Raw genomic sequence first — 15,294 nt, 5'->3', positions numbered from 1 at the left:
ACCCCTGGCCTAGACCCATATTTGTTTGGTTTTAGTCTCTGCAAAACGCCAACATTGCCAAAGTGAAATTCATTTTTCTCTGATTTCAGAATTTCGTCTGACCTAATGGGTGTATGTTGTAGCCCGTTTTAGAAATCTAGTTTACAAGATTTAAAATTAAATAGAGCCATTAGCCTCCCATCTTGAATACCTAGCTACAAGGTGTGTGTGTGTTTTTTATTTAAGAGAAGTTGTTAATTCAGTAGGACGTTCAGAAGGCAGGGTTATGGTAAGAACTTCCGTATTTTACACTAAGAATAAAAACCAACCATAAGCCCTCGTTTGCATCTGAGGAGTATTTAATCAGACTTTTTTTTTTTTTTTTTAAACATATTTTATTGATATTTCACAGAGAGGAAGGGAGAGGGATAGAGAGCTAGAAACATCGATGAGAGAGAAACATCGATCAGCTGCCTCCTGCACACCCACCACTGGGGATGTGCCCGCAACCAATGTACATGCCCTTGACCGGAATCGAACCCGGGACCCTTCAGTCTGCAGGCTGACGCTCTATCCACTGAGCCAAACCGGTTTCGGCCAGACTTTTTTTAATATTTATTACTGAGCTCATTACAGATATTCCCGCTCCCATTGTCCCCCTCCACCCAGATCCCGGCCTACCCCCGGCCTTCACCACCCTATTCTCCCCCAGAAAAGTGGTACTCCTGACTTCAGTGAACATGGGTTCCACCAGAATCCACCCTCTGGCTTGTAGGACCGTGTGGGGTTTCAGAACCCTCCAACCCCCAGGAGGGGGGGTGAGTGCACGCAGCGTGTGCGCTCGGGTTCTTCGCAGTGAGCTCGGCGTTCGGTTCTCGGCTCACCTCGCACCAGAGCTGCGTGAGGCTCGCTGTGGCGCATCTTGTATCTAGAGGAGTGTTTGTCTTTGCCAAGGAACAGGTGTTAAATGGCACCTTCAGACCCGTCCGTGACAACTTGAGGTTACAGTTCTTGGCACACAGCCTAAATCCATGGACGCATGTTGCTGGCTTAAGGGGGTGTTACCTTGTATACTTGTATTTTAACTTTTTAATTTCTCTACCTCTTGGTCCCCCCCGCCCAGGGAGACCAGGACTGTATTTCTGTGGCTTTTTTCCTTCATGAGAAACAAACACTAACCCGGAAGCCTTTTTCTTGCAGAACTGTCCGCCAGGTGGCGCAGGAGCAGTTCTTCCTGATGTGCACCCGGTGCTGCATGGGCCACAGGCCGCTGCTCTTCTTCATCACCTTGCTCTTCACCGTCCTGGGGGTGAGCCATTCCTGACGCTTACCCGTGCGGTGCGTTCTTCACACAAGGGCCTCTCAGGAGGTCGTGCTGTTAGATCGTATTGAAGTTAGAGCGGTCTGTTCGTGCATTAAGCTGAACACTTTCCCCTACGATGTTAGTCCTCTGCTCTAGGTGAGTTTGTAAGAAGCGACTTCATGTCATTCTGCTTCATTGTTTCAGAGCACAGCCAGGGAGAGAGCTAAACACTCGGGGGACTACTTCACCCTCCTGAGGCACCTTCTGAACTACGCTTACAACAGTAACATTAACATACCCAATGCCGAAGTTCTTCTCAACAATGAAATTGACTGGCTGAAAAGAATTCGGGTAAGTTGCATTTACCATATCGATCAGTTGAGCAGTTTATTAACAGCTTACAGTTTGGAGCATTTTGGTTAAGTGAAAAACACGAAAGAGTAGTGAAAAGGACCCTGCATTGGTGGGTGTTAGTAACTCGGTGATCACAGTATGGATGCATAGCTACTTCTGTAAAATGCTTTGTTTCGCCCTGACCGGTATGGCTCAGTGGATAGAGCGTTGGCCTGCGGACTGAAGGGTCCCAGGTTCGATTCCGGTCAAGGGCATGTACCTTGGTTGCGGGCACATCCCCAGTAGTGGGTGTGCAGGAGGCAGCTGATGGATATTTCTCTCTCATCTCTGTTTCTAATTCTCTCTCCCTCTCCCTTCCTCTGTAATAAATCAATAAAATATATATTTTTTTTAAAAAAAATGCTTTGTTTCCCTTGAGACTTGGTAATCAGATTTTCACCTTTCATTTTAGAATCGTGGGCCTTGTTACAAATTTTCATCTTTTAAAAAGTATTCTTAATAAATCTGATAGGCTAGCACTTAATTTAATTCTTGATCTTAAGACCTGATACTTTTTACTTAGAATTGTATGGGAATTTCTTTCTGAAGAGATTTGTAGCTTTTAGCCTTCGGTAGCTTCTAAAGCGACTTCTAGAAAGTTCTGAAATGGCTTAGAATGGACAGGTCGGAAGGGATTTCCGCATGTCTGCGCAGCCCTCTCTTGCTCTGGTTCCTCCCTCCCTTGCTGCCTCCCTTTTCATAAGCTGGATGTTTGATTTTTTTATTTTTTTATTTTTTTGTCTTTCTGGCAGGATGAAGTTAAGAGAACAGGTGACACAGGGGTTGAGGAGACGATCTTGGAAGGCCACCTGGGGGTAACAAAAGAGTTGCTGGCCTTTCAAACCCCCGAGAAGAAGTACCATATCGGTTGTGAAAAGGGAGGTGCTAGCCTCATTAAAGTGAGTCCGTTGTCTTGGTCCTGTTACAGCCTTCTAACTTTCGTATATAAGTGACATTTCAGTGCTATGTATTTTATGAAGTTAAATAAGCACTGTTTAATTTTCCTCTTCGGAAAATCGGAATTTTTCACTTTGTCAGACTAAAATGAGACAAACTTGTGTATGGTGGTTCATTGTAGTGCAGTGTTACAAAGTGGGGTCTTTTTATTGGGAAATGCAAATAAGTTTTCTGGAGATGTAATGAGGTCTTGAGTTCTGACAAGTGATTTAATCTACAACATGAACGTATAATGACACACAGATACTATGTCATCGTAACACGCCGTCTTTCTTTGGGCCTCATAGGAGTTAATTGACGACTTCATCTTCCCTGCGTCCAACGTGTACCTGCAGTACATGAGGAACGGGGAGCTGCCCGCCGAGCAGGCCATCCCCGTCTGCAGCTCACCGGCGACCATCAACGCTGGCTTCGAGTTACTGGTGGCGTTAGCGGTTGGCTGCGTGAGGAATCTCAAGCAGATAGTAGAGTCTTTGACTGAAATGTATTACATTGGCACAGCCATAACCAGTGAGTATTACCTAATGTGATAGCAGACCTCAAACTCTGTTTTCCTTCTCTTCAGTAACCATCTTCAGTGCGGGCTTTTCTTTCAGCAGCTGGTTTAGTTGAGCCTTTCTAGCAAACGGATGTATAATTTTAAGACCATGACAAGTGAGGAGGGAGCCTTAATGTAAAAGTTCTCAAATGTTGGTTAACTGCCTTCCTGTATGTAGTGTGACTCCTGAGCAAAGTAAACTCCGTCTCCATCAAATCTGGAATAACACCCAAACTCCAGAGTGAGATGTAGCCAAAGCCAAACTCCAAGCCAGAGTTCAAACCTCAGATCCAAGTTGCATGCATTGACAACCGTCCAGGCCCTCACTTGGCAGCTCGTGACTGTTGTTTCCATGTGAGCGCCAAGGAAATCTGGTTTGGAAGATTGGGAATGGAGAAGACAACACTTTTGTGCGCTTTATGTCCTCAGTTAACGCTCCTGTGAAGCCTGTGAAATAGCCTCCAGACTTAACAGATATGGAGCTGAAGCTCAAAATCAGGCGTCCTCAAACTAGAGCCCGCGGGCCACATGCGGCCCGCCGAGGACATGGATCCGGCCCGCCGGGTGCCGCTGCCTGTCCTGCTTAGCAGCCGATGCGTCCCGGGCCCGCAGTGCACATAGGAATTTGTTCATAGTTTTTTTTAAACTATAGTCCGGCCCTCCCACGGTCTGAGGGACAGTGAACTGGCCCCCTGTTTGAAAAGTTTGAGGACCCCTGCACAAAATGAATGAGGGCAACAGAAAGTGACCTAGAAAGCTGGAATGAAAAATCAAACACGACAGAGGCCTTTTTTTTTTCTTAAGAGAAAACCACTATTTGCAAAGTTTAAGAATATAATCGATTACAGTAAATTTTTAAGAACATGTCATTATTTTTGATATGTTAGACTTCAGAATAGAAGGTCGTTTTAAATAACATTTTAGGAGATTCCGATGAAACTGACTGCTTTAAAGGTTAGACCAGCGGTCGGCAAACTGCGGCTCACGAGCCACATGCGGCTCTTTGGCCCCTTGAGTGTGGCTCTTCCACAAAATACCACGTGTGGGCACGCATGTACAGTGCGATTGAAACTTCGTGGCCCACGCACCGAAGTCGGTTTTCGGCTCTCCAAAGAAATTTCGATCGTTGCACTGTTGATATTTGGCTCTGTTGACTAATGAGTTTGCCGACCACTGGGTTAGACCTTTAGCTACTCTCCCAGAAGCAGGGGTCCTTCTGTAATATGTTGATGTGTTTATATAGCCTTTAATGCCACCATGGGTTTGGAAGGCACCTTTAAAAACATACAAAAGTAGAAAGTTCCTAATGACTAAACTATAAAGCTAAAAGTACAGGTAGCATCGTACAATCTTGAGGCTGCCATTAGGAGAAGCAACGCCCGATAACACGTGGGCTCACAGGTGGGGAGTAAGAACCCACATAGTGCCAGCACGTTGCTGTGTGTCCCGGGTTTGTTGAGGGTGACATGCAGGCTTGGAGCGCCCCTTCAGGCGGCTGTGGGAGTGGAATTGTTGCTGATGTTAACGGATCAGCTTAGGAGAGCTGAAAGGGGGGGTCAAATGGGTGTGTCCCTACTGGAAGAATCTCTCCTCTCCTTTCAGCATGTGAAGCACTTACTGAGTGGGAATATCTGCCCCCTGTTGGACCCCGCCCTCCCAAAGGATTTGTGGGGCTGAAGAATGCCGGTGCTACCTGCTACATGAATTCTGTGATCCAGCAGCTCTACATGATCCCCTCCATCAGGAACGGTATTCTTGCCATTGAAGGCACAGGTAGTGATGTAGATGATGATATGTCGGGGGATGAGAAGCAGGACAATGAGGTAAATGTTTTATTCTATTGGCGTTTTTTTTGTTCTCTGTTTCAAGTTCTGATACCGAACACTGTTCTCTCTCAGGGAGTGTTGTACTTTCATTGGGCCGGTTGGCGTATGTTGGGAAATAAAGCTAGAATCTTCTGGCATGGACTATCTATTGGACTTGAAACTAGTTCGTTTTTTAAAATACGTTTTTATTGATTTTCAGAGAGAGGGGGAGGGCGGGGGTAGAGAGAAACCTCGATGAGAGGTGAACATCATCAGTTGCTTGCTTCCTGCACGCCCCCTAAGCACCTTTGCCTTTTAGGAAAGCTTCATGGGGGGTGCTTACACTCACCCCTGGTGAAGAGCCACTGCTCCGAGGGCAAGTTCAAGTTCAAATTCTAGTTCTGTAGCCTATCACAGCTCTGAGACGCTGAGCTAAGCACAACGAGAGAGAGGCCTAATTGTACCCACAAGTAAACAAGGCAGACAAAACGCGATGCGATTTCAAATAAGACGTCCCGCCTTTGTTCTGTGCAAAGCTGTGCCCTCTGCTTTCTGTTGTCTTCCACTCCGCCACGCTGCTCGAGTTTGGGGGTTTTGTTTGGCGTTTTTATCTACGTGCTTATTTCCCTAGACTGTAAGTTCTGATGGGCAGGGACTAGATATTGTCTGTTTCTCAGGCACAGTCCTGCAGCCCCAAGTCTCTCTCCGTCTCTCTGAATTTGTCCCAGTCCCCTCACATAATTGGAATCGTACCGTGTCTGTCTTTTTGTGAGCGGCTTATTTTACATGGCACATTGTCCTCCAGGTCTGTCCATGTCAAAGCGTGTGTCCATTTCCTTCCCTCTTAAGGCGGAACGGATCCCATGTATGGACATGCCACGCTTTATCCCCGTGGACACGGGTTGCTTCGCCCTTTGGCTGTTGTGAATAACGCTGCTATGAGCCGGAGTGTGCATGTGTCTCTGAGACTTACCCCTCGGTTCTTGGGGCATGTGCCCAGAAGTAGAATTGCTGGGTCCTGTGGTGATGGTATTTTAATTTTCAGTCCTCATCCGAGGATATGTGTGTGTGTGTGTATGGGTTGCCTCCCATGAGAGCCCCAACCAGGGATGGAACCCACAACCTCTAGGTTTACAGGACAGCACTCCAACCAAGGCACCCGGCCAGGGTTCTGTTGTTAATTTTTAAAGGAACTCTTTCTTTTTTAATATATACTTTATTGATTTTTTTTTTTTAACAGAGAGGAAGGGAGAGGGATAGAGAGTTAGAAACATCAATGGGAGAGAAACATCAATCAGCTGCCTCCTGCACACCTCCCACTGGGGAAGTGCCCGCAACCAAGGTACATGCCCTTGACCGGAATCGAACCTGGGACCCTTCAGTCCGCAGGCTGACGCTCTATCCACTGAGCCAAACCGGCCAGGGCCGAAGGAACTCTTTTTCACAATGGCTTTTTCACAACTCTTTTTCACGTCCCCGCCAACCATGTACAAAGGTTCCAGTTTCTTTCACAAAAGTTATTTCATGCACTACAACAGCTACACGAAGAATGCGTTGCCCCCGTAACTCACTTGTACAAGTTACCTCGCTGATAGCGCTGAGCCTGCATTATGCCCCATCTAGGTTCATCGCTACACTGAGTACCAGCTGTGTTTCCCACCTCTCCCGTACATAGCCGGGGTTCTTCCTTTAGAACAGCCGTGGGCAAATGACGGCCCGCGGGCCGGATCCGGCTGTTCTATCCGGTTCTCTTGCTCTCCCCTCCACTCCTTTCCTTTGAATTTATATTAGTTCACACAAACACTCCATCCGTGCTTTTGTTCCGGCCCTCCGGTCCAGTTTAAGAACCCATGGTGGCCCTCGAGTCAAAAAGTTTGCCCACCCCTGCTTTAGAACAACTCTTGTGAAATGTTGGCAATGAAAATTTACAAATTCCAAGTTATTTGGAAATAGAAAGTAGACATACAGGTCATTTGTTCACTAATTGGCTTTTGTCTCAGCAGATTTGCGTATACTTGAAAGTTCAATTAGCTCACCCATGCCCTTTGTTGTTTCCAGAGCAATGTTGATCCCAGAGATGATGTATTTGGCTATCCTCAGCAATTTGAAGACAAGCCAGCATTGAGTAAAACAGAGGACAGGAAGGAGTACAACATCGGTGTCCTCAGGCACCTGCAGGTCATCTTTGGCCACTTGGCTGCTTCTCGGCTGCAGTACTACGTGCCCCGAGGATTCTGGAAGCAGTTCAGGTAAACCCTGGGTGGGCGGTGCCAGGGATGCGGCCTAAGCCTGGGAACCTCTCAAGACATTAAACTTCTAAGACCGATGTCGGAAGGCACTGGACGTTTCAGCAGTAGTAACACTCAAACTCCCTATTAGGGTTTTTGCTCATTGTCCTCAAAGGAGGAGGGAGAAAGTGTCACAGGAAGGGGCGGCAGCGTTCTTTAGTCTTTGAACGATGTTAGTTTTTTTCTCGGTTTTGAGAAGTTCTCATTGAGAGAAGTAGGGAAAATAGTATAAACCCCTACGTATGTGCCACGCTACTCAGTTACCAGCTCACGGCCAGGCTCCTTCACTCCGCATTCCCTCCGCTGCTTCCCACATCGCTTTGAAGCAGATCTCATGCGTAGTTTCGCCCATAAATATGTCAGTGTGTATCTCAGATGTCTTTTGAAAAGTATAACCATAATTCTATTGTCCTGTCTTCTAAAAAGTCCTCAATACCCTTGTCTCATGATTATTTATTACTGTATCTTAAAAGCAGGACACTACTTAAGTCCATACACCAAAATTCTGCTATGGCTCTAGTCTCTTTTTTATTTTTTATTTTTTTTTGCCCTTGCAATTATTTGTTGAAGGGAAAAAATAGTCATTTACCCTGTAAAGGTTTCCACCCTTGAAAAATACATTGCATATATTGTTCTGGGAGCGTCACGTTACAGCTTTTATTCCGTTCATTTCTTAGGCTTTGGGGTGAGCCTGTTAATCTACGTGAGCAACATGATGCTTTAGAATTTTTTAATTCTCTCGTGGATAGTTTAGATGAAGCTTTGAAAGCCTTAGGACATCCCGCTATGCTAAGCAAAGTTTTAGGAGGTTCCTTTGCTGATCAGAAGATTTGCCAAGGCTGCCCACATAGGTAAGTGGTCATTATTACGTAGTTTATGTTGTGCTGGTTATTTACTAACAAAAATAAAATTATTAGCAGGTATGTGGAGTATGCCACTGATGACTAAGTATCTCAGACTGGATGAATTATGTACTGTGTATACCTCACTACTTTGGGAGTTTTTTTGTTTGTTTTTATAAAATAACTAGAGGCCCGGTGCACGAAATTCATGCACCCGTAGGGTCCCTAGGCCTGGTGGGCGATCAGGGCCTTCCTTTGTTCCGCACCGCCCCCTGGTGGTCAGTGCACGTCATATCGAGCAGTAGAACTCCGGTCAAACTTCTACGGGGACATTTTGCATATTAGCCTTCCAGATAGATGATAGATAGATAGATAGATAGATAGATAGATAGATAGATAGATATAGATTTGCTTCTTTTTACTGTATAATCCCTTACTATTTCATACTCTTGCATTTTATGTATGGTTATTTTTGAGGAAATAAAATAGCATTTTCCATACCAATGCAGATGTTACTTATAAATGTGTCCTTTGTTTTAGAATTAAAATAATTATAATATTGTAAATACAATGACTTTACAAGATGACAGAAATGGAGCACTATTTCCTATACAAATGAAATACTGACTTTTAAAATAGCATTGATTATGGTCATTATCCTTAAGGTATGTTTTCCACAAGGAATATAGCAAGAGTTGACTAAACAAATTGGCTTTTTTACTTAAAAGGGAAATTGTTTGAGCAGGACTTACTGAAAATAGTTCGGTAACTATTAAAAATCCATTACTGATCATGTTTCTGCCTGTTACCTGGGAATTTTGTTTTGGAATCTATCAATTAATGTTGGTTTGAAGTTGTTTTTGCCAAAATATCACAGTAAGAGAGTATTTTCTCCGAGCCCAAGCAGCACCCTATGTGGTCATGGGTTGTGTGTGTGTGTGTGTGTGTGTGTGTGTGTGTGTGTGTGTGTGTGTGTGTGGTTGGCGGGCTGCTTCGCTTTGGAACACAGAGAAAGCATTGGGGTGAGGAATACTGTGTGAACGAGAGGTTGCATTAGGTTAAAGCATGCAGATCGGGGGCATGTCACTGTTCGCGTAGCCTGCACAGCCTGTGGTCCTTTTGAAAGACGTGTTATGCCCGGCCGGCGTGGCTCAGTGGTTGAGCATTGACCTAGGAACCTGGAGGTCACAGGTTCGATTCCCGGTCAGGGCACAGGCCTGGGTTGCAGGCTCCATCCCCAGTGTGGGGTGTGCAGGAGGCAGCCGGTCAGTGATTCTCTCTCATTGATGTTTCTATCTCCCTCTCCCTTCCCATCTAAAATAAATGCAATAAAAATATTTCTTTAAAAAAAGACTTGTTACATTAGGTGGACAATAAAATTCTCATTTTCACGTCTTTTTTTTAAATTCTTTGTTGTTGAAAGTATTACATATGTCTCCTTTTTCCCCATTGCTTCTCCCGGCCCACTTACCCCTCCCCCCCCTACCCACCCCCCGCACATGCCCTCACCCCCCCCCCTATTGTCTGTGTCCATTGGTTATGCTTATATGCATGCATACAAGTCTTTTGGTTGATCTCTTACCCTCCTCTTCTTCCCCCCACCCCACCCCCCCCCCCCAAGTTTTGACGGTCTATTTGATGCTTCTGTGTCTCTGGATCTATTTTTGTTCGTCAGTTTATGTTTATACTTGTTTTTATTTTTATTTTTTTAAATATATTTTGTTGATTTTTCACAGAGAGGAAGGAAGAGGGATAGAGAGTTAGAAACATCGATGAGAGAGAAACATGGATCAGCTGCCTCCTGCACACCCCCTACTGGGGATGTACCCGCAACCAAGGTACATGCCCTTGACCGGAATCAAACCTGGGACCCTCCAGTCCACAGGCCAACGCTCTATCCACTGACCCAGACAGGTCAGGGCCATACTTGTTTTTAATTGCTTGATACAATAGCCAACTTTTTTGATATTTTCATTGATTTCAGAGAGGAAGGGAGAGATAGAGAAACATCAATGATGAGAGAGAATCATTGATCGGCTGCCTCCTGTACGCCTCCTACTGGGGATGGAGCCCACAACCCGGGCACGTGCCCTTGAACTGGGATCACACCCGGGACCCTTCAGTCTGCAGGCCGATGCTCTATCCACTGAGCCAAACTGGCTAGGGCCGAATAGGCAGCTCTTTAGTTACCTATTCCTGTTAGTCCTTGATTTGTTTTCGATGGTTTTCAGATTTATTCGGAAATTACTGATTTTCTGTAAGAGGCCCGGCAGTGAAATAAATATTGCAGGCTTTTGGGGGCTGTGAGGTCTCTGAGGCACCTACTCAACTCTGCTGTTCTAGTGAAAGCAGCCAGGCCGACAGTAGGTCAAGGCAGGTATGTTCCAATAAAACGTGATAAAAACAGGCGCAGGGCCGCATTGGACCAATGGCCCACGCAGCCTGTTACCCCTGCTCGGGACAAATAAAGCCCTAAACCAGAGCTGGGGCTCTCCGTGTGAACCGGCCTGTGACAAGAGCCAGACTAGTTCCGTTGTGGAGCAGGCATTGAACTTCAGGGTCTTCGTAAGATCGTGCTCTCGACATTTCCACGCAGCCACGGGTTTCATTTGTAGTATGCATACCGCAAATGCCCGCGACTAAATGTTTAGTAGACTGAGGATTAACTCCCTTTTGATCTTTTTTTAAATAACATCTTTAGATACGAGTGTGAAGAATCTTTTACGACTTTGAATGTAGACATTCGAAATCACCAAAACCTTCTTGATTCTTTGGAACAGTATGTCAAAGGAGATTTATTAGAAGGTGCAAATGCATATCATTGTGAGAAATGCAATAAGAAGGTATGAATTGTCCCGTCTCGTCTACCTTAATTATGATTACATTTAATGGATTGGGAAGAAGTTGACGTTCTTAAAATTCACGTTCATTTCCTACCCTGCTTTGTAGTGGTAGCGGAGGGCAGTTGAGATGGTAACTGATTGAAAGGTTTGTCAGGGAAAGGAAATGGAGAGGAAGTTGCCTGGGAGGGTAGGGAAAACAGCAGCCATAATAGCTTAGTATCACATTCTCTGGACTGAAACACAGACATTTTTTATTCATACTCAACCACACTGCTACTGAAATCCTCGAAGCTATAGAGTCGTTGACCCTATCAATTCTTCTCTCATGGCCAGAGTTACTTGTCAAGACCAAGAGGTTTGCTGAAACCATTAATTACTTCCTTTAGCCACATCAGGCTTCTTCTGCCACTTGGCTCAGATTTTTAGACCCACCTGATGGTTTTTATCTGTGGGCACCTAACATCTTCTGGGGAGAGACAGTTCAAACTACAGTAATGTGTATTTTTGGGTGGGCTCCCAGACCCTCTCACATAGAACTCCCCTGTGTTGGGTTTTGTGTTGTTTTTGCCTTACACACCACTTAGGCAGGTGTCAAAGTCTAGCAGGCGTCCTCAAACTACGGCCCGCGGGCCACATGCGGCCCGCCGAGGACATTGATCCGGCCCGCCGGGTGCCGCTGCCTGTCCTGCTTAGCAGCCGACGCGTCCCGGGCCCGCAGTGCACATAGGAATTTGTTCATAGTTGTTTTTTTTTTAACTATAGTCCGGCCCTCCAACGGTCTGAGGGACAGTGAACTGGCCCCCTGTTTAAAAAGTTTGAGGACCCCTGGTCTAGAGGTTGAGATGATGGTGAGTTGTAAGGCCATACTGCCTGCCACCCACAGCTCTCAGACGTGAGGCAAGTTACTCGATCTCTCTGCTACTCCTGACCTTCATCCTTAAGATTCAGTAGCCCCTGCCCGAGAGGGTTGTGAGGAGTGGATATGTTACTTCTGGGTAGCGCCTAGCATGTTATTCGGTACCTGGTTACCCAGTAAATATTAGCTGCTATTACCGGATTTCTTCCTTTTGCTCACAGAAAACTACACCTTCATTAGATTAACAGTAGTTATCAAACAAGTAATAATGGTTCAGTGACCATGTAAAAACCATGCAGTGAGTCATTTCTCTATTAATAATTTTTGTAATTTCTAATAAATGGCATTAGCTATTTCCATACTAGTTTTAGTTAGTATTTTTTAAAATATCAACTGTGACAGAATTAACTTGTGTTCCTTATCATGTGTTTATTGACACACAATTTCAAATTAGTCTTAAGAGCACGTACAGTGTCACCTCAATGAATTTAATTAAAAAAGAATTTAATAACAATTTTAAAGTCCTTTTTTTGCAGTGGATTGATTGTAAGAGCAGCCTCTAGTAACTCGGTCTGTTTATTTTAGGTTGATACTGTCAAACGCCTGCTAATTAAAAAATTACCTCCTGTTCTCGCTATCCAACTGAAACGATTCGACTATGACTGGGAAAGAGAGTGTGCGATCAAGTTCAATGATTACTTTGAGTTTCCTCGAGAGCTGGACATGGAGCCTTACACGGTGGCGGGTGTCGCAAAGCTGGAGGGAGATAACGTGAACCCCGAGAGTCAGCTGATTCAGCAGAACGAGCCGACCGAGAGCGAGGCGGCGGGCAGCACCAAGTACAGGCTCGTGGGCGTGCTGGTCCACAGCGGCCAGGCGAGCGGCGGCCACTATTACTCTTACATCATCCAGAGGAACGGCGTGGACGGGGAGAGAAACCGCTGGTATAAATTCGACGATGGCGACGTGACCGAGTGCAAGATGGATGACGACGAAGAAATGAAAAACCAGTGCTTCGGCGGAGAGTACATGGGAGAAGTGTTCGATCACATGATGAAGCGCATGTCATACAGGCGCCAGAAAAGGTGGTGGAATGCCTACATACTGTTTTACGAGCGACTGGACACAATAGACCAAGGCGATGAGTTGATCAGATACATATCGGAGCTCGCCGTCACCAGCAGGCCCCATCAGATCGTCATGCCGTCGGCCATTGAGAGAAGCGTGCGCAAACAGAACGTGCAGTTCATGCACAACCGGATGCAGTACAGCTTGGAGTATTTCCAGTTCATGAAAAAACTGCTTACATGTAATGGTGTTTACTTAAACCCTCCTCCCGGTGAGTGTCCGAAGCGTGTAGCTGCCTCCTGTTAAAGCGTGGCTCTCCCTGTCCCGGCAGGGTTTCCTCGGAGGCATCAGCATGTGGTTTTCTCAGTCGGTGGTTTGTACCCTGACTTCAGAAGACTCATCTTTAAAGAGGAGCATGATGTCTTGCTGTTGGAAAACGGGAGCTTTTGTTTATTACACCAATTGGTTTTTGACTTGAGCATTAGTTTGGAATGTGCTTTAGAGAACTACGAATTATTTCATGCCCTCCAGCCGGTTTGGCTCAGAGGCTAGAGCAGCCGTGGGCAAACTACAGCCCGCGGGCCGGCCCCGGCCCGTTCGGCTGTTCTATCCGGCCCGCGGAGCCGAAAGAGCAGAGGGTTCTCTTGCTCTCCCCTCCTCCGCTCCTTTACTTTGAATTTATATTAGTTCACACAAACACTCCATCCGTGCTTTTGTTCCGGCCCTCCGGTCCAGTTTAAGAACCCATTGTGGCCCTCGAGTCAAAAAGTTTGCCCACCCCTGGGCTAGAGCGTTGGCCTGCGGACTGAAGGGTCCCGGGTTTGCCCAGGTTTTGGCTCGATCCCCAGTGTGGGGCGTGCAGGAGGCAACCAATCCATGATTCTCTCTCATCATGGATGTTTCTCTCTCTCTCCATCTCCCTTCCTCTCGGAAATCAATAAAAAATATATATATATATATAAAAGAATTATTTCACGAGTAGACTTCTGAGGATTGGTGGGAATGCACGCGTGTTTGAAATGGGTTTGCACATAGAAACTGGTCTGATTTTCCTGTCTGCATTTCATTTACAGGGCAAGACCACCTGTTGCCTGAGGCTGAAGAAATCACCATGATTAGTATTCAGCTTGCTGCTAGGTTCCTCTTCACCACGGGGTTTCATACCAAGAAAGTGGTCCGCGGCTCGGCCAGCGATTGGTACATTGCCCTGGGTTTTCATTCCCATTCTACTAGCACTTAGTTCGGTTCTTCAGTTTTTTTTTTTCCAAACCATGATAATCTCGTTTCAGATCGGAATACAGAATTTAAAATCTGTTGGTAGCAATAGTGAGAGAAAGCACATTGAAGTAATTATTTAAATTAATAAACATGGCCTTTTATTCCTCAAAAGCAGCCTTCTGCTTCTACTATTTTGTATCATCTTTGACATCCCCTGTACGAAAGATTACAGGATGGTAGTTAAAAAAATCTGAACTATTTGATCAGGGAGTAATGCATTTTAGCTTTCCTATATTAAATACTGCCATAGAGCCGAAACCGGTTTGGCTCAGTGGATAGAGCGTCGGCCTGCGGACTGAAGGGTCCCGGGTTCGATTCCGGTCGAGGGCATGTACCTTGGTTGCGGGCACATCCCCAGTGGGAGGTGTGCAGGAGGCAGCTGATCGGTGTTTCTAAACTCTCATCGATGTTTCTAGCTCTCTCTCCCTCTCCCTTCCTCTCTGTAAAATATCGATGGAATATATTTTTTAAAAAAAATACTGCCATAGATTAAAAGGGTAAAGAACGAGCTTCCTGTGTTTGTAATTGTGACCGTGTAAAGGCCATTATAATACGTTGACTTAGCGATTTTTACTTACCCAGTGGTAAGATGGTTAAGGGCGGGGCAGGTGCTGTTTCCCATTGTGAACCCAGGAGGAGTTTGGCAATAGATTTATAGAGAAGTCAGACATACAAGATGGTGTCTGTTCTGTCTCTTTGTGAGAATAGACCGAGTCATAGTATTCACCTGTCATTTTAAGACTAGTTCTAGAAGCACCCTCCAGTAGTAACAGGTTTTTGGGTTTTATTTGGTTCATAGAGACCCGCCCCTGTACTATATGAAACGTGTGCCTGAATTGCTATTCATAGACTTATTTTTGCTTTGTCTTAGGTATGATGCATTGTGTATTCTCCTTCGTCACAGCAAGAGCGTGCGCTTTTGGTTTGCTCATAATGTCCTTTTCAATGTGTCCAATCGCTTCTCTGAATACCTCTTGGAGTGCCCCAGTGCAGAGGTGAGGGGCGCCTTTGCGAAGCTGATCGTTTTCATTGCGCACTTCTCCTTGCAAGATGGCCCGTGCCCTTCACCTTTTGCATCTCCCGGACCTTCTAGTCAGGTAATTGCTCGGGTCTTTTGGTTACAAATAAATTCTGTTTCCTGGGA

The 15,294-nt window shown here is 45.6% G+C and overlaps 1 protein-coding gene across 5 annotated transcripts in view; it reads left to right on the top strand.

Moving 5' to 3' along the window:
- The window catches only part of USP9X (ubiquitin specific peptidase 9 X-linked), a 78,079-nt gene that overhangs the window by 54,170 nt on the left and 8,615 nt on the right, over window positions 1-15,294 (top strand). For all 5 annotated transcript variants that reach the window (XM_080652022.1, XM_080652025.1, XM_080652023.1 and 2 more), the window contains exons 27-37: window positions 1,180-1,288; window positions 1,487-1,633; window positions 2,428-2,574; window positions 2,920-3,142; window positions 4,773-4,993; window positions 7,034-7,224; window positions 7,941-8,114; window positions 10,807-10,948; window positions 12,390-13,143; window positions 13,946-14,069; window positions 15,022-15,247. In XM_080652022.1, coding sequence (XP_080508148.1) covers window positions 1,180-1,288; window positions 1,487-1,633; window positions 2,428-2,574; window positions 2,920-3,142; window positions 4,773-4,993; window positions 7,034-7,224; window positions 7,941-8,114; window positions 10,807-10,948; window positions 12,390-13,143; window positions 13,946-14,069; window positions 15,022-15,247 — 2,458 coding nt within the window. The remainder of the gene's footprint in view (window positions 1-1,179; window positions 1,289-1,486; window positions 1,634-2,427; window positions 2,575-2,919; window positions 3,143-4,772; window positions 4,994-7,033; window positions 7,225-7,940; window positions 8,115-10,806; window positions 10,949-12,389; window positions 13,144-13,945; window positions 14,070-15,021; window positions 15,248-15,294) is intronic.

This window comes from Plecotus auritus, assembly GCF_963455305.1.
Source record: "Plecotus auritus genome assembly, chromosome: X".
NCBI classification, from domain to species: Eukaryota; Metazoa; Chordata; class Mammalia; order Chiroptera; family Vespertilionidae; genus Plecotus; species Plecotus auritus.
The sequence above is the reverse complement of the archived record's forward strand: the minus strand, read 5'-3'. Positions and strand labels throughout refer to the sequence as shown.